This window comes from Sorex fumeus, unplaced genomic scaffold, assembly GCF_029834395.1.
Source record: "Sorex fumeus unplaced genomic scaffold, SorFum_2.1 ptg000063l, whole genome shotgun sequence".
Taxonomy (NCBI): domain Eukaryota; kingdom Metazoa; phylum Chordata; class Mammalia; order Eulipotyphla; family Soricidae; genus Sorex; species Sorex fumeus.
Window position 1 is genome coordinate 12521685 of NW_026606120.1, and position 19771 is coordinate 12541455.

At 39.5% G+C, this 19771-nt stretch overlaps 1 protein-coding gene across 4 annotated transcripts in view; it reads right to left on the reverse strand.

Moving 5' to 3' along the window:
* PTPN2 (protein tyrosine phosphatase non-receptor type 2) overlaps window positions 1-19771 on the reverse strand; it is an 82420-nt gene that overhangs the window by 26603 nt on the left and 36046 nt on the right. For 2 of the 4 annotated variants that reach the window (XM_056127505.1, XM_056127504.1), the window contains exons 3-5: window positions 16733-16833; window positions 12166-12264; window positions 6821-6958 (exon numbers count right to left, since the gene is read on the reverse strand). In XM_056127505.1, the coding sequence (XP_055983480.1) occupies window positions 6821-6958; window positions 12166-12264; window positions 16733-16833 (338 nt within the window). The remainder of the gene's footprint in view (window positions 1-6820; window positions 6959-12165; window positions 12265-16732; window positions 16834-19771) is intronic. The other 2 variants (XM_056127506.1, XM_056127507.1) reach the window with 2 other exon arrangements.

Below are 19771 nucleotides of genomic sequence, written 5' to 3' on the forward strand. Positions count from 1 at the left end.
CTGCTAGGAGTAATTCCTGAGTGTAGAACCAGGAGTCTCTCACCCTGTTCGTTCCATTCTAGGCCATGGGTCCCGATGTGAAGTTCTTCAGCTGATCTTCTCGGTCCTATCTTGGCATTAAAATCACCCACAATGATCTTGTAGAAGGTGTGGTCTTCTTTATAGAACTTCTCTAGCTCCATGTAGAACTTCTCGATTTCTCTTTCATCATAATGAGATGTTGGTGCGTAGACAACGAAGATAGAAACTGCAGGCAGTGAGCCACATCTATTCAAATGTAAACGTCCGATTCGGGTTATTAGGCATTCGAATGAATCAATGCTCTTGGCCAAGTTTGTGTTGGCAAGGACACCGACGCCTCCAACACCTCTTTTATCGCATGTTCCGAGGAACAATTCTTCTCCAGTGTAGAAAACGGCATGGTGAGATTCGTGCCTTCTTGTCTCGGTCAGACCGATGATGTCGTACTTGATCATTCGCACTTGTACCATCAGGTCCTCGATGGATGCATCTGATGCTAGCGTACGTGCATTGAAAGTACAGACGATCAGCCAAGCGGCACAAATGCTGGCCGACTTTGACCGTGAGTGGAAAGGTAGGACTACAGCTGAATCTTACGAAGACAATGTTTATGAGAAACAGCCTTGTTCCTGACGCCCCATTCGCTCTCAATGGAACGACCATCTCCGAATGCAACAGCTATGTGTACCTAGGTCGAGAGGTCAACATGACAAATGACCTGGCACCCGAGCTACGCAGGAGGAAGAGAGCGGCTTGGAACGCCTTCAAGAACATCGAAGAAATAGCTAAGAGGACGAAGAACCTCTGGCTCCGGGCACATCTCTTTGATTCCACTGTTCTTCCTGCATTAACATATGCCTCAGAGACCTGGGCCCTATGCAAACAAGATGAGAACGCTATTCAGGTCTCCCAAAGAAGAATAGAAAGAGCTATGCTTGGAATATCACGTTTCACTCAAATGAGAGAACGAATCCGGAGTTCTGACATCCGTCGACGATCAAGGATCAGGGACGCTGTCTCATTTGCCAAGGTATCGAAAATCAGATGGGCTGGTCACGTAATGAGATTTAAAGACGACCGTTGGACTAGAGCTGTTACTGATTGGATTCCACGGGATGTCAAAAGACCGCGTGGCCGCCAACCTACCAGATGGTCAGACTTCTTCGTCAAGATCATGAACGATCGGTTTGAGGCCCTTCATGTTCCCGGAGCGAACAGATGCCATTGGGCTACACTAGCACGCGACAGGGACAAATGGAGACGTTACTGGCGCCCGCTCGAGCAAATCGACGACTAACGGGAAGTTAAGTGATTAAGTGATAAGAACCAGGAGTAACTCCTGGGCATACCTGTGTGTGACCGTCCCCCAAAATGAAAATGAGATTTTGCCTTGAATAGAACAGTGCCCTATTGCCTTAAAACACACACACAGTCTTACAACACAAAACAGCAATGGGGCACTGTTCTTTTTAAGGCAAAATCTCATGTACATTTTTAAAGGAGAATCCTAATTTAACATTTCTGAGTAGGTATAAGACAATAAGGAGTTATGGCAACTTACGTTTATGCTGTCTATAAAGTTAACTACTATTTCAAGTTAACTCCTATTATGAATAAAGTAGAATTTCAAATTATTTGAAATAATCCAACAGCTCTATGACCCGGGTCAAATTATTTTTATACTTTAGACATATATAGAAGGCACCAATATTATGAAAGCATTACTAAAATGCTTTCATAAGTCAGATTGTCATCCATAAATGGAGTTGAAAATAGTACTTACCTTAGAGTGCTTCAGTGAAAAGAAATGAAATAATAAATGGAAAATTCCTAATACTGGTCTGCATATGGTATATGATTGACAAATATGATGATTTCAAAAACACTTATACTAATTGCCTTAACTATAATCCCAAATAAATTCTCATCAGTTGTAAATCTCTCCATATTCCCAATCTGTTCATTTAGAATTTCTTCTATATCAAGAGTACAGTATGCCAATCCTCTCTACTAAATAGATGAAATAGATTTAATATATCAAATTTGAATTCTTGCTGTTACTGTTCAGCCCCATGTCAATTTCTTGAGAGGTTCATTATATTATGCAAGTTTGATATACAGCTACTGAAAATAATTTTTTTTGGGGGGGCCACATCTGGCAATGCTCAGGAGTTACTCCTGGCTCTGCACTTTGGAATTAGTCCTGGAGGTCCTTAGGGGAACAATGAAATGCCTAAGATCGAACGTGGGTCAGCTGCATGCAAGGCTAGTGCACTACTAGCACTTCTATCTCTCAGACCCCTAAATATCATTTTGAAAGATGAATGAAACTCACCAGCTCATAAGAGAGAAAAGTGAGGAATAGTGAAGCATCGGTCTTGTGTTCCTATTTGAGCAGCATTAAATCTTTTTTTTTTTTTGGTTTTCTTTTTAAAGGTTTTGGGTCACACCAGCGATGCTCAGGGGTCACTTCTGGCTCAGCATGGAGGTATTACTCCTGACAGTGCTTGGGAGACCATATAAGATGTTAGGGATCAAAATCAGGATAGGTACCAGCAAGGCAAGCACCTTACCTGCTATACTACCTCTCCAGTCCAAGAAGCATTAACTCTTTTAACAAGAACAAACCCTGATTGTCTGAGGAGGTGGACATACACAAGGAGGCAGAGATTAGGCTGGGGAGCTTTTAGATTTCTGCACTGTCACAGAGAATTTTTAGAGTATGGTGGAAGGATTATGCGTGGGTCTTACAACAACCGCACAGGTATACTATGCTTAATAATGGCACTTGGTGAATGAGAGAAAGGAGCATAAGGGTAGTGAAAATCCTCAATGGATTAAATATATATTCATGTACAAGTATTGAATAAACCAGTAAAATGCTAACATTTAGATTATGCAAATCACTATAAAAAGACCACGGGGCTGGAGAGAAAGCAAGGGGGGAACAGGAGTAAGAAACCTGCCGTGCATGCACCTGACCCTGGTTTAATCCCCTGACTACAGAGCTAGGGGTAAATAAAACCAAACCAATACCAAACCAAACAAAAAGATCTAGGCTGTTAGAAATAATGTGTCACAGATGGACTTAAGACCTAAGCAAGAACTGGGTCATAGGTGGTATTGAAGGATGTGTGAGATATAAATAGGCAGGGACAAGAGGAGGCCAGTCCATGTGGGATCTATTGTTTAAACTAGTTTGAATCAAATCCCAGTTGGGCATCATGATACGCAGGCATTCATCCTATTTTGGGCAAATCTATAGGGTTGGAGAGATAGAAGACGGCATTACAAGGGTGTTCCTGGAACTTTATAAACAAAATGCTGGCCAAAAATATTATAGAAAATCATGAAGGGCAACTAAGAAGAAAAACTGAAAGTTAAATAAGTACTTTATAAGACCTTATACTTAAACAAAACGGCAACTCACAACTATTTCTAACAAAAGCCGTAAGGTCACTTTGTTTCTGTATTTATTTAAAAAATTGATTCCTTCTTGTTCTTCTTCTTTTTTTGGGGGGGTGGGGAATCACAACTGGCAATGCTCAGGGGTTACTCCTGGCTCTACACTCAAGAATTAATCCTGGCGGTACTCAGGGGACCATATGGGATGCCAGGGATCAAACCCAGGTCAGCAGTGTGCAAGGAAAATGCTCTACCCGCTGTACTCTCCACAACCGCCCTCCCCCCATAGGGTTACTTTGAAAGCAAATAAAAAATCTCTTCAATTAGGGGCAAAAGTTTAAACTCTTGGCTCTAAGCAAGACATTGGAAAGTACATCTGTTATGTAGCTTCATTACCTCATTGGACTACAAGTTTCAACAGAAATAGAGCTTACAGAGAGCTCTGGCCCCAGATCTGTCAACAGAAAATACTGGAGGTCTTCAGAAGGAAACGGGTTCTCTGCAGTTCAAAAATCTCAACAGATTTGCAAATGAACTTGGCTAACATGCTTAGTCCAAAAAATACATGGACAAGGACAGAGGAATGGTTAGCAAAGTTGCAGTACATACACACAATGGAATACTATGCAGCCACAATAATGAAGTAATGTAGTTGACCACAACTTGGATGTAACCTGAGAATCATGTCAATCCAAGTAAGTCAGTGGCAGAAGGACAAACAGCAGGTGATTTCACTCATCTGTGGTTGTGCTCGTTTTGGCAGCACATACCAGAGAAACATGGAAAGAAAATGATCAAATGATCACAAACGCTGGGGCCGGAGTGATAGAACAGCAGCTAGGGCATTTGACTTGCACACGGTCGACCCGGGTTCGATCCCCGGCACCCCATGTGGTCCCCCAAACACCGCCAGGAGTATTCCTGAGTGCAGAGCCAGGAGGAACCTTTGAGCATCGCCAGGTGTGGCCCAAAAAGAAAAAAAAAAAGATCACAAACCCTGACCTTGGATTACAGACTGAGAATGCCAAATAAGGTGAGAGTGGGTGGCTAGGAAAATAAGGCAGGCTAGAAATGATTCATAGACTTTGGTGGAGGGTCGTGGGCACTTGGTGGTGCCAAGATAATGGTGTACACATCAAAAAGGTAAGGGCTAGTAATGTTGTAAATGTGTGGATTGGGCTATAAGAATTACACTTTTTAAAAAAAGTCTGCTAAGGGAGTACAGTAGAATAGGAACTTGGAATATAAGTGGAGGGACACTGACACTCATCGGTGGTAGGTATGGTGCTGGACTATGCCTGAAATTTTATTATTAACAGTGCTGTAAATTATGGTACCTAAATAAAAATTGGTGATGCGGGGCTGGGGAGTATGCCCTTCTTTACCTATTTCAACCAGATGTAAAAACTGGGATAAATAACAAGAGAAGCTGATTCAGAGACCACAAGAAGTCTGTGGCAATACAGTCATTTCTGGGAAGGGGAACTGGACAATTCAGTAGCAGATAGTGATATATCTTAATACCACTTAAGACACGGAAATAGAAAAGTTGTGCAAAATAAATGCGGTAAGGAATTTATAAATAACTCATAATTCTCAACCTCAAGGCTTCTTAGATGACTTGAGACCACACAATACGCTTAATTATGAGCGTCATGGGAAGGTCAATTAAGGCCTAAAGCACACAGTAAGCATCTACTTACAGGATGCAATATAAAAGAATCTACTGGGCCAGGGAGATATTGAAAGGACTGGAATGCATGCTTTGATACCGGGTCCCACCCAGGTTTGGTCCTCTGCAACGCAAAGTCTCTGAGCACTACCAGGAATGATCTCCAAGCACTGTGATGGGAATAGCCCCTAGCACTGCTGGGTGTGATAATACCCCACTCCTCTCCCAGAAAAACAAACTGTTCCCAGAGATCACGAAAGACATTTTTAATTTTTTTGTTCAGCTTTTGGGTACTTGGTGGTGCTCAGGGATCATTCTTGATGGAGTTCAGGAACCATAGGTTGTATGGAGATATCAAATCTGGGTTGGCTACATGCAAGGCAAGTGCCTAGACACTTTTTTTTTTTTTTTTGCTTTTTGGGTTACACCTGCCTATGCTTAAGAGGTTACTCCTGGCTCTGCACTCAGGAACTACTGCTGGCAGTGCTTGGGGAACCATTTGAGATGACAGGGATCGAACTAAGATCAGCTACATGCAAGGCAAACACCCTACCTGCTGAACTATCACTCCAGACTCCAAGACATTTTTTAATATGTAAAAAGTAGTTAAGTATATTGCCTTTTTACAAATAATTTGTTGATATACTTCTTAGTCACCTAATTCACTTAATAAGTAATTAAAATAACTCATTTTAGAGTCTTCATACATTATAGAAGCCATATTTTTTTTGCAAACCAAAACACAACCCAAATCCCCATGTTCTAATTCTCCTATTTTCTAACAGAATCACAGAAATCTCTCTTTCACATTTTACAATTATTTAAAAAATATTTTTTTTGGCGGGGGGGGGATCTACATCCAGTGGTGCTTAGGACTTATTCCTATTGGGCTCAGGGGATCATATGGGTGCTAGGGATCAAACGCAGGATCAAGGCAAGTGCCCTACATGCTGTGCTATTTCTTTGGCCTCACATATCCCAATTAATTACAACATAAAGAAGGCAAAAGAGAAAAGGGGAAAGAACTGCCATGATCTTTAACTTTATAACAACAGCAGGTTCATAATCCACCATGTATATGTATCTAGACCAAGTAGTAAGAAACAACATGCATACTTCTAGGGAAAGTTTTCAAGACCTCATGCTAAATTAATTTCACTATTTTTCCTAATTCAACAAAGACAATTCTTTGCTGTGAATCACTTGAGTTAGCTATGTTCTTATCAGTTACCTTGCTGACCTGCTTGCTACTCTCAACAGTAGTCATTTATCGGATATCAACAACTGCGTCAGGTACTTCATATTCTTCTCTTCATCTGATCTCCACAGTAACACAGTAACCTAAGAAGGAGATATTTTAATCTCCATTTTATACATAAGAAAGGTCTTCATGAGGTTAAGGAACAGGTCCAAAACATACTTTTATTAAGTCAGAGGTAGCATTTGATTCCAGGCTGACCTAATTCTAAGTTCCTCTCTCTTAGTCATCAAGCATTTTAAAAATATATTTATACCTCAAATATAAACCTGAATTCAAACAATTTTAGTTTCTGGAGAGTCCTTGGAGAGCTTCCACATATAAAAAGCAATCTAAAAATGAAAGTTTATGACTATACATTATTAGAATTTATCTAAATGTGTGGCACCAATTTCTAATATAGTAACAAGAAATAATCCTTAAACTCATAGTAAGTCCAATCGTTTGGGCATGAAAAGTCTTACATTGATATTTTCTAATCGCAGTAGATGTACTGTATAATATGACTTCACATCTTCTGACAAGAACTTCACACTGAATCCTGTTTCTTTGAACAGCATCTCGTGGTCGTCTTTTGTTGGCCAGTACTGTGCACATTTAACCTGAATTTAAGAGTAACGTATATACATTTTTTAGTTTATAGATACTATAAAACCACAAAAAGTTGGAAGATAAAAACAAACCATATACCATACATGCTCTATTTTTATCTTAAGTACCCAAATCTCCGAACACTCCACTACCATTTGAAATGCTTAATGTATTTTGGTAAGAAACACATAAAAGCAGTTTTACAAAATGTTTCCATAACTTAAATACCATAAAAATCATAAACATATTTTTATCAAAAGAAATGTCATTTCTAAAGAATAAAACGAATATTTTAGATCAAATTAGCATTCACTTTATGCTTTTAAATGACTCAAACTTTTGCAAGCACCTTATCTTTCATAAAGTATTGGAAAAACTTAATTTCACAAAGTTTCCATCAATACCTATGAATCTGCTACAAAATACTTTGTATTTAGAAATAACATCACATATTTACCAATTAAAGTCAGGAGGAAGAACCTGAAGATAAGTCCCAATACCAAAAGTTGTTACATTTTGACAGAGCTACTGGGTGAATAGCACAGCGGGTAGGGTGTTTGCCTTGCACGGGCTGACCTGAGTTCTATTCCTCTGCCCCTCTCAGAGAGCCCAGCAAGATACCAAGAGTATCTTGCCTGCATGGCAAAGCCTGGCAAGCTATCCATGATGTATTTGATATGCCAAACACAGTAACATGTATTACAATGTTACTGGGCCCACTTGAGCAAATCCATGAACAAGGGAGGACAGTGCTACAGTGCCACTGATAGGGAATTCAAAATTCTCACAATAAAAAGATCTTCCCAAAGCCAAATTATGAAGACATCACTTTGAAGCAAAGCAAGAGAAAAAGTCATTTAATTTGGGGGAAAAAGTATCAGAAATGCATACTTATAAACTATGGCCATTGTTCCTTTTCCAAATCACAAACACCTTAAACTTATAAACACAATAGAAGTCTCTGGATTGGTATGAACTAAAACTTCAAAAGTGCTAAAAGATATTTTTTAAATGGCAGGAGAATACAGCATAAGAATCAGAACTAAAACATGAAGTGATGAAATATAGAAAAGAATTAAAATAGCACATATTACTTCAGGAAAGAGGAATGAACTGGAAGGAACAAAGCATGACTAAAGAGCAAATAACATATTAAGATAAAAGGAAGAGGAAGAGGAATTTTTTTTAAATAAAGAAATGGAGATACAAGGGCCGGAATGATAATACAACAGGAAAGGCCATTTGCCTTGCACACAGCCGACCTGGGTTCCATCCCCAGCATTCAATATGCTCCCCCAAGCACTTTCAGGAGTAATTCCTATTGCATAGCAAAGAGTAACTCCTGAGCATTGCTGGGTGTCAAAAGAAAAAAAAAAGGAGATACAAATAAGATACAAACACAATTAGCAAGAAAGGTGACAAATGCAGAGGGAAGCAAAGAATAGTCAACATATTACATAGAGAAAGACAAATAAGATTAGATAACAGAATTTGACAAAGAAAACTGAACATTTGTATGTTAGGTCCCAAAGACAAACACCAAAGCAATCAAGTAACAACAAATACAAATGGCTGGAGCAATAGCACAGCGGTAGGGCGTTTGCTTTGCACACAGCCAACATGGCCAACCCGAGTTCGATTCCTTCGCCCCTCTCGGAGAGCCTGGCAAGCTACCCATGACGTATTCAATATGCCAAACACAGTAACAACAAAGTCTCCAATGGAGACGTTACTGGGCCCGCTCGAGCAAATCGATGAACAACAGGAGAACAGTGACAGTGACAGTGAAAAAGGAAAAAAAGGGGGTTGAGAGCTGGAGAGATAGTAGAGGCAGTAGGGGCTGGAGATAGAGTACAGATGTAATTAAGGCACTTGCCTTACAAACAGCTCACCCTACTTTGATTCCTGCCACCACCTAAGGTCCCCCAAGCACTTCCAGGAGTCACCCCTGAGCACAGAGCCAGGAGTAAGTCCTGAGCACTACAGGGGATGGTGTAAATCTGTCACTCCCCAGCCTCCAAATACCTGAAACAACAAACTGAAGGAACACACTATTCATGTGGAAAATTTGGACCAGAATGACCCACACAAAAATGTTTTGAGGCGCATATGCTACCTGAGAACATGTGTCGCCCACATCTCCCCTCTAGAGATGTGTACTTTAATGTTTTCATGTCTATTGCTGGGATGTGTGTAGGGGCTCTCTTTCCGCCCTTGGAGAAGCCCGGACTCTCTTTTGAGTAGGTTACTCTCCCCTCTCACTTTCTCTCCTTCCTTCCCTTCAAAACCTCCAAATAAAAACTGTGTAATTTTTTAAAAAAAAAGTTTTGATTCAATTAATGGGATTTAAATAAAAAGGAGGAATAATCATTAACTAAAAAGAACAAGTGACTTGCGCCAGGAAGACAGCTCAAAGGGCTGTCATGCAGGTGCCCTGGTTTATCCAGCACCACAGGATCCCCGAGCACTGCTGGGAGGAGCACTGCTGAGTGTGCCTCACACACCATAAAATCTTAAAAACAAGATGTAGATTTGATTTTGATGGCAATTTTTTAATCCAGGAAGAAAGCAGAATAATATAGTTAAGATGCTCAAAGAAGAATGTGAGGACAAGGATTTTATTTCTCCCCAAGCTCCTTTTTAGTCTTATGACATCACATAAACTGTCATGGACATGTGCTATAATGCCTCAGTCCTTCCTTGCTAGAGAATGCACTAAAGCCAGAAGTGGAGAGACAGCAATATACATTCTGTGTGTCTACATACAGAATTGCAGAACTAAGATTGTATAAGGGATATGAGAAAGATGATATAGCATGCTATATGCTCTGACAATGTGGCTAAGGTGTAACTTTAAAAAAACAGCAAACAGCAAACAGGGACCAGAGAGCTAGTACTGAGGGAAGGACATTTACCTTGCATGGGGCTGAACCAGGCTGGATCCCTTGAGCCCCATCAGGATTGATCCCTGAGCACAAAGCCAGAAGTAAGCTCCAAACTAAAAACAACCAAGAAAACTCTACAGCAAACAGAAAGGGGCTGAGCAGTGTGGTTCAGACACTTGCCTCACTAGAAAGTCACTGTGATTTTGATCTCTGGTGCAGCCACAAACGTCATGTCAAATCCCAACGGCACTGCTGTTTGAACTCCACAGCTCCCTTGCCTTTGGCCTCTGACACTAGAAGCCATCACCAGTGTGAATCTGGCAACCAAAAGTTATGGTCCCTCTAAGGACAGAATACCATGGCCAGCTGGGTAGTCTCTGCTGAGCCCTACAATAAAATACGGACAAGCACCACAACTATAGACTGTGACCCCCAGCAAATACTGAGGCTAAGGGTGTGAGCACCACAACCAAGCACATGTGTGGTCCCTGATCATCAGAACAAGGAATGGGAAAGAACAACAAACAAAATGGGGGAAAAACCCACTTTCAAGTATTTTTATTAGTAATTTATACCCTGCCACCCACACACCCGCAAAATTCTCACTGGCCACCTGCACAGAATTTTCTTTTCCTTGGTTGATTTTCTTTCCAATTCTCTTTTCCTCAAAAAGTGGCCAACTGGCGCCAGAGAAATAGTAGAGAGGGTAGGGTGTTTGCCTTTGCATGCATCTGGCACAGGCTTGATCCCCGGCATCCCATATGGTCCCCAGGTACCACAAGGAATAATTCCTGAGTTTAGAGCCAGGAGTAACCCCAGAGCACCACAGGTGTGACCTAAAAAGCCAAAAATAAAAAAAAAGAAAAAGAAAAAAGGGGGGGGGGGCACAACTATTTAGAATAGAAAGCTTCTTTTCATAAAAATATCTCAACAAAAACATAAGAAGGAATATCATCATTTTGAAACCCCTAATTAATGAGAAACAAAACAATAACTAATGATGTCTGTTAGCATCATTAAAGATATTCAGACACAGTCGGGCTTTTAATAAAATAAAAAAAAAATCCACATCAGCACCTATGAAGTATTTTTACCCAAAATAACTAAGCTTGAATCTCAGCCTGAATCTTTGTAAGCATTTGCATCTAAAACTCATAAATACACATAGCTGCCAATTACCACTGGCTTGTCTTTTACTTATAGGTATAATTTCCCCTTCCCTTTGTTGCTGTTGTGATGTCCAGGGTTCACAGTTGGTTGTGGTGCTCACCAGGGGTTACATGCTTGTTGTGGTGACAATGTAGGGGCAGAGCTGGGAGCAAATCCCCAGCAACACACACAGATGCTCTGCCACTGAGCTACATTCCCAGGCAACTATATACTCCAAAAGAAGAAATGAAACCTATAAACCACTTAGCTTACAATGCTGTTCATCAGTTAAAACTGACAATGTCATTGTCAACTAATTTTAAAATCATACTGCAAGACATGAAGAACTCCTAGAAATGACTATCCTGATTTTGCTTGATATTCAGGTATGTCAACGCCAGTTCATATCAGATATAGATTAGAAGATTTTCCAGCAACTGTTTAAAGTGTGCAACTAAAACTTTAGATAAAAATAAGAATCAAGAATCTAAAGAAACAGAGCAGTCTAAGATTTTAAGCTTTAGAAAACAGATGGACTTGTTGGACAGAAAAAAATCTAGAGCTACAAAAATTAAAGGACTTAAAGATGTATCACTAACTTTGTGTTTAGACCATAACTTCAAACATTCCCATAGTTACCACCTCAGAACCTAAAAACTGGTAATAATTTAGAGATAAAAACACTGTTATTTAAATCTTTTACCAAATGTTTCCATTCCATTAATACAGTGTAATGATTCTAATTAAGCCTAGGGACTCCAAAGATCTATGCATCAGTATCTATTCTGTATTTTTGGGTTTTTATTTATTTTTGCTTTTTGGGTCATACCCGGCAATGCACAGGGGTTACTCCTGGCTCTGCACTCAGGAATTACTCCTGGCGGTGCTCAGGGGACCATATGGGATACTGGGAATCAATCCGGGTCGGCCACGTGCGAGGCCAACGCCCTACCCGCTGTGCTATCACTCCAGCCCTCTATTCTATATTTTATCTTGAATGGACTATAATTGTCACTAAATATTTAAAGAAATAAAAATGATAAAGTATTCTGGTTTAAACAAAACAAAGTTAACCACTAGCTTTTTAGTTTTAAAAGCCAAAATGAATATTCAAAAAAAATATGAAACACATATAAGATAATGATCCAGAAAATAATATTAAGCTGCAAACAATAAATACTCACTGATTCTTTCTCCACAACACGGTTTAGCATGACAATTGCCTTGGTTTTTTGTTGCCAAACCATCAGCCAGAAATGACAACCTGTATTAGGAAGTGGGCCCTGTCAGAACAAAGAAGAAAAGTGGGTAAGAGAAGGGATGGTACAAGGCTCAAGGAAACTCTCCAAGAGCTTCAGTTTGAGAACAATGTATGGCACAGATTCTGTGTTTTCTACCAACTGTAGCTTTGTGACAACCTGAAACTGAACAAAAAAAGTTTCATTTTTCCAACAGCATGCCCGCACATTGTGTCACATTTCAAGCATGGATTTGTCTAGAGAGAACGCTACCATTTGTTCATCAGTTGATAGTATAGTATAAATCTAACTTATGCATTAGGAAACAAAAAAATTCACATGACAGGAAATTTAGAGACCTGGCTTTACTGTAATAATCCACTTTAAGGTGATCTAGAATAAAGTCCAGTTATCTCCAATGCATGTCTGTACTGAACCAAAAGAATTACATCATGACTTTAAATACACTTGACTTCAAAAAATATGCCTGTACATGTTAGGATATGGGGTTATAACTCATCAAAACTGACTTTTTACTACCTAGGCAAAAGGACATTATGTAGGCAATCAGGTAACTTTCTGAGCTGAGCGAGCTGGAAAACCTGGCTTGGGTAGGAAACGGTACCAGGGCAAGATTTTGTCACAAGAGTCAGGTAGGGATCAGACACTGCTTTAGATACTGTCACTTTGCTATGTGAGCAGTGTCATATGAAGGTGCTGTAGTGCGCATGGATAAGCCGTAAGCAAACCAGAGTCGAGATCTCAAGCAGAAATATCTGGTTGATCAGATATGTTGAATTGCAAAGTAGGACGGCAAGGGAAATTTCTCTCCAGCTTCTATAGTAGAGAGTTCTGCTTCCATGGGGCACTGACAAGTAACACATAAGGGAAAACTTGTGTGTTACTAGGCAGCCAAATAACCCAAGTTAACTATAAAACTATTTCTAGGAAAAGCAGGAATTTCAAAGTACCTAAACCACTATGAAACTATTACTCTACAAAACTGTGGCGTATGCAGCCACAATGGCAGGCATAAAAGAGATGACAGATATTACAATATTCCTGTGAGAATGGCGGTGGGGAGGGGAAGAAGTATATATACTTTTAATTATCTCCTCATTTTGCTTAATGGTAGCGTAGGGCAGAAGAAAGGATAAGAGATGCAAAGCTATACCCAAATCATGCCTAATTTTAAACAAATGAAGGTTAAAATGAATGAGACCTCACTAAAATAACTCAAAACACACGTTCCCCTTCCAGTGTGGTCCAGGAAAGGTCAGAGCTGGTAGGATAGTCAAGACACCCAGGGTGTCAGGTTCGCACAAAAAAACTGATTCATTGAATGAAACGCCTCTTTAGGGCAGTTATACTCCCCACATTAAGAGAAGTGAAGCATTTAGTAGTATGAAACAGAACCTCTATGAATATTATTTGAACTAAAACTATTTTCTAAGATATAAAAATGCTAGACATCTACTGAGAACCTGCAACCCAACATGTGAGGAGACTGTCCTGCTCAACTGATGCACGGAATCTACTGCTTGCTCTACTCTGAAAATGCTGTAAGGTAAAAAAGAGCAGTGAGAAAATCCCTACTAAATGATATTCCCTTTATGTGGAAAAAACAATGGATGTTATCTATTTAACAGTAATATCACAACTCAATGTATAAGCACACACAAATTCACATACGTTTGATGTGCTAACATGCATTGCTAATTTTCAAAGTGGGAATAGAAGAATACCAGAAATACCAACTTTCTTTACTTACAAAATGTAAATTTCTACAAGGAGAATAGCATTTTTTTCTTTCTCTCTATTTTCTGGGGCCACACCCAGTGGTGCTCATGACTTACTCCCGGCTCTGTTCTCAGGTATCACTCCTGATGGGCTCAAGGGCTCAATATGGGGTGCTGGGGACTGAACCCAGGTCTGCATCATGTAAGGAAATTTCTATTTTTTATTTCATTATTATTTTTTTATTTTGGGGTCATACCTAACGGTGCTCAGGGACTCACTCTCGATGGGCTCTGGGGAACATATTGGTGCCAGGGACTGATCCCTGGGTTGGCCATGGCCAAATCACATGTCCTGCTCACTGCAGTGTTCTTCTGGCTAATCTTCCCTAACTATTCTGGCTTTTATAGTGTCTCCAGAATTAAGAAACATTCTGTATCACTTTGCACTTTTCCTTCTTCTTTGGGTCAGAGGCAGTGCTCCTGGCTCTCTCCTCTGCCTGAACCTGGATGTTGGGTTCAGCCTGTTAATCTATCTCCCTAACCCTCACTTCCCAAGGATGACAGGGATCAAATCCACATGTAGGGGCCAGAGAGACAGTACAATGGTTTAAGATGCTTGTTCTGCAAGTGGCCAACTCAGATCCAACCCCTCGCACCAGGATATATAATGTGATATTTGAAATGCCCATGATAAAAATACCCTGAAAAATTATGGAGAAGGGGAAATGTAAGAAAGAATAAAAAACTAGGGAAAGGCTTGAGTCCCTCTATCTAACTGAATAAGCTCAGCTGTCAGGACATGGAGACCAAACCAACAGGAAGTTTAAACACAATCACTAGAGTTTTAAACAGGCATTTTCTTTATGGTGATATTCTTTATAATGTTCTGTAATGGGTCATTATCTTTATTACTACTAATAAAAAGCAGTAACGGATTTGGCAACAACCCACATGATGTTTGCCACAGTAATTTATATAATGCCAGTCACTATATGATTTTCTTTCAACATCTTCCCATGAACAATACAGAGATAGAGGCTTGGGAATTAAGTAATTTGCCCAAGGTCGCAACAACTACAAAGTGGCAGAGGTGAATGGTGAACTGGAACTGAGGAGCACTTGCCTTACCTATATGAGGCCCTGAGTCTGGTCCCTCACATGACTCCATTTACTCGTATACCCCCATGATCCTCAACGAGTATGAGCCACAGAGCAAAGGTGACTACAGAGCTTCAAATTCTGGTTTCATCTTCCCAGTTATATCAGTCTGATAAAGTTATTTGATGTCCCTGGGCTTCTTTAAAGTCCTACTATGTAAGATAAAGATAATAGTATTTACCAGAGAGGGTTATTCTGACATTTTAATTATGTAACACATAAAACAATGTTATTGGGGCTGGAAGATAGTACTGCGAATAATCTGCATGCCTTGTACGCAGCACGCCTGCATTCAATCCCTGACACCCCCTGTCCCCTGAACCTGCCAGCACTAGCCCAAAAAGTTAAAAAAAATTACAAAATGGTTGTTATTAAATTTACTTCTTTTAAGTAAATTTTATTTATGGCAAGTTTTGGGGCTGGAGCGATAGCACAGCGGGTAGGGCGTTTTTGCATTGCACGCAGCCAACATGGCCGACCCGAGTTCGATTCCTCCAACCCTCTCGGAGAGCCCGGCAAGCTACTGAGAGTATCTCTCCCGCACGGCAAAGCCCGGCAAGCTCCCCGTGACGTATTCAATATGCCAAACACAGTAACAACAAGTCTCACGATAGAGACGTTACTGGGCCCGCTCGAGCAATCGATGAACAACGGGAGGACAGTGACAGTGATGCAAGTTTTTAAATTATCTATTATAGTAAAGTAAAGGCCCTCCCGTTGATCATCGATTTATCTATTAATTGAATTATCTATTATATTATTACAATGTCACCCTCCCCCCATACACGCTGCAAAACAGGCCTCCAGTATTTGTGAATGGGCAAATGAAAATCCATTAGAGATTGGGTCACTTGAGCATAGAAACTGAATCTAGAGTTTGCACCTCTTAAGACAAAGGTTGAAAATACTGTTTGAGGTTGGATGGGGAAAAAGAAACCAAAACCAAAATGAGATACTGTGAAACATCAAGGTTTAATTAAGGAGTTGGGTAAGAGATCTAAGGTAGTTATTCTTTTCTATTTTTAAATATTTTTTACAAATAGAAGTTATTTTAAAACTGTAAAACTGGCTTAATTAAAAGTATTATGAATGCACATAATTACAGGTCCTCTTTTCTACTCCTATCTGTCACATTTTCAGAGTAGGGCATGTTTTGGATTCGGTCACCACATGACAGAGACTGATACAGGTCTCCTTGACATTCACCTGGACACCTGATCTCAGTATTACTACACTGAAATATGTGACAGAGACAGGGAAGAAAAGACGACCTGTAATCATGAAAGGCCTGCTAATATGATAGAGCTATGTGAAGAGAAATGGGAGAATCAACAGAGCACTAACAAAGATTTATCAACAATTTAGCATGGAACATCAGTTACTGAAGCTACTTCATTAAACTATTTCCATTCGCAGAATACATACTGCTAAAAAAACTCTAATTTGATCCAATGTACACAAAGCTTCAAAATACAGCCTACAATTACATAAGCAGGAAAAAAACCCCTATTAACATAGCATTTTGTTTCCCAAAACAGTCAAGCCATACTTTCAGTTATGTTTTACAGCACCCAACCACATAACCTGGACATCTACCCAACAATCACAGCACTTGCCTGTGTTAAGATGTAACTCCTCTGCGCCTCTTCTATGTCAACTAAGCTGGCGTTTATATAATCATTTTCAGCATTTTGCAATTTAACACGACTGTGATCATCTGAAATAGAGAATGATAAAGTGTAACTGTCATTTCAAACCTTTTATTTAAATATTTATGTTCCTGATATATAAAATTATGGAAGTTACAAAACAAGAAAAACAGACTATCAGCAGAGTCAAATCCTGAATTAATCCCTTTTGCTAATAAAGTATTAAAAATGTAATCCTCCATGTGCCGACAGAAAGTGCTTCGGGTGGTAGCAGATTAGCTATTTCAACAAATTAGCTGAGGAGTTTAATATAGTGAAAGGAATAAAATACTAACCTTCTAAAAGAAAAAGGACGTTTTAGAATTCTGAACCCCCAATACTAATAGATCACTTAATACTTAAGAACTTATGACATTTTAAGTAGGATACAAAAAATTTGCCGTATGGCATTTAAAAATTGTTACATTAGAATGTAAGTGATGCCTGGGGCCAGAGTGATAGTAAAATGGGTAGGGCCCTTGCCTTGAATGCAGCCAAGCCAGGCTGACCCCCAGCATCTCATATGTTTCCCTTATCCTGCCAGGTGTGCCCTCTCCCACAACCCCAAAAAAGCATTTAAGTGATTTATTTTTTTTTTAAGGAGCCAATGCTGATGATGTTTGGGTGTTACTCTGGTGCTCAGGGATACTGCCTTCAGTTCTGAGATCAAATTCTGTGCCCTACCACATTAGTCTTATCCCTTGCCCTCCATTATAATTTTTGGGGATGCAGGAGAGGGGGTCACACCCACCAGTGAATGGGGCTTATTCCTGGCTTTGTGCTCAGGAATCACCCCTGCAAGACGTGGAATATCATATAGGGTGCCAGGGACTGAACCTGGGTTGGCTGCTTGCAAGGTAAGAGCACTACCTGCTATACTATCTTTTCAGGTCCTCTTATAGAATTTTTTGTTTTTATTTTTGGGCCACACCCAGCAATGCTCAGGGGATCTTAAAGAATGCCAGAGGTGGAACCTAGGCCATTCGAACCTAGGCAAGACGAATTTTTAAAAAAAGATTCAGATCAGACCTTTATTACACAAAAAGTGGTAGGATGCTGTAGTATTGTTTTAAGACTCTACCTTAACTTACTGTATTAGAAGAAAAAGTTAGAAACACTAATTTTAAATGCTTCCCCAGTGTTTTGGTTTGAAAGAAGGAAAAGCGTAAGAATAAGAGGGAATTAACATTAACTTAGAGTCCTAAATATACAGCTATGGTAAGTACATGTGTGAAAAATATACTGGAAAATACTTGATGCTTAACTCGGGAGAATATATTCTATTACAAGGAATGCTCTCTAAAGGAAATCTATATAAAAATATCCACTCTCTAAAGAAAATCTATATAAAAATCTACTCTCCCCTCTTTTAAACTAAAAAACTGTTTACATTACCTCCATATGAAAGAAAATGTTAAATGATTCTAGTTTCACCATCAATTTATCTGAGATGATTCTGCTGGATTTAACCCAAGACCTCTGTAAATATTACATGTCACTTGCCAACAGGAAAAGTAACATCTTGTTATAGTAAATCACTTATACTAGTGTTCTCGGAAAGATGATGTCAGCAAGCACTATATTTAAAACTTTTTTTTAACAGTTTGATGACTCTTTATCTGTTATGTGAGAGTAAAAAGGTTAGCTGCCTAATTAAAAAAATAAAACTATCAATCTCCTAGATAATATACATCAGAATGAATGCTTTTAAAATGTCACTAATCCCTAAAATTCAAGTTCCACTAAAATATAATAGCCAAAGGAATGTATTTCCTCACATTGTAATTACAAGAAAGAACACAAACCCGAGGTTAATCATATCTGTTGCACAACTAAAAACAGCAGTTCGGCCACAAAAAGTAATCCATAAAAACCAGATCCATAAAAACTGTTTAGGGACCTCAACTGCTCTGTTGCCCACCATTCCTGAGTCTTTTACAGCTAGGGAAGAACCAAGCCTAAGAGAGAGACCTTCAGCAGGAAGACCCTTTGTTCTTACGGTATTTGAAACAAGGCTAGGAGAATAGGCCAGTGGTTATGGTGTGTGCCTTAAATGTGCTGGACCCAGGTTTGATCCCCAGCATCACATGGCCTCCTAAGAATCACCAGTTGTGGCCTAGGAAGCTGTCATCACTGCTGCGCTGGTCCTGGTATTTGATGTTCTATCCTCAGGTATCTGATTCAGAAACTGCTGCCATTCTCTCCCACCCTGAAAATTAACACGGGTGTCACTTCAGTACATTAAAATGCTCCATACACGAACAAAAGGACAGATCCATTATCTGAAGTTGTGTCCTACACCAAAAGGATATAGGACATAAGGCCTGGCCCTGACAAGTGGCCCTGGTTCCCAGATGACATTTATTTACAAAAAGTCAGTAAAAGCAAAATAACACCGAATTTTTCTTAGGGAAGAAGTTTTTATTTTGCTCAAATCAAAAAGGCAGTTATGGGAAACTATACGTCTTCAGAATTAGCTACAAATGTTAGCTGAACTTTTATTTTCTCAAGACAGATTAAAAAAAAACTCTCAAACATCTATATCATGTTTATTTTATCTGTTCTGTTTTATTAAGAAAAATTAAAAGGTGTATTGGTGGAGCTCAGTGGCAGAGCACCTGCCTTGCACTCTTGAGGTCAGTGGAACTGAGCTACATTCCAAGAGGGGAAAAAATATCAGTATATAACACAGAACAGGAAATAAATCCTTCTTAAAAATTACATCAAGGTGATAATTGATAAGGGATTAAATCCTTCTTAAAAATTATGTCAAGGTGATAACTGAGAGGAGGTGGAGCATATTTGCCTGTTTGAAAACCTGAGTTTGACAGAACCCACACCAGATGGCCAAGCACAGGGAGACCCCATTCAAATTATAAAATAAATAAAAGTGTCCATCACTTGCTAAGTCAGAAGGAAACCTGAATAAAGAAAAAAATTTCAGGTATTAAATGAAACATTTTAAAA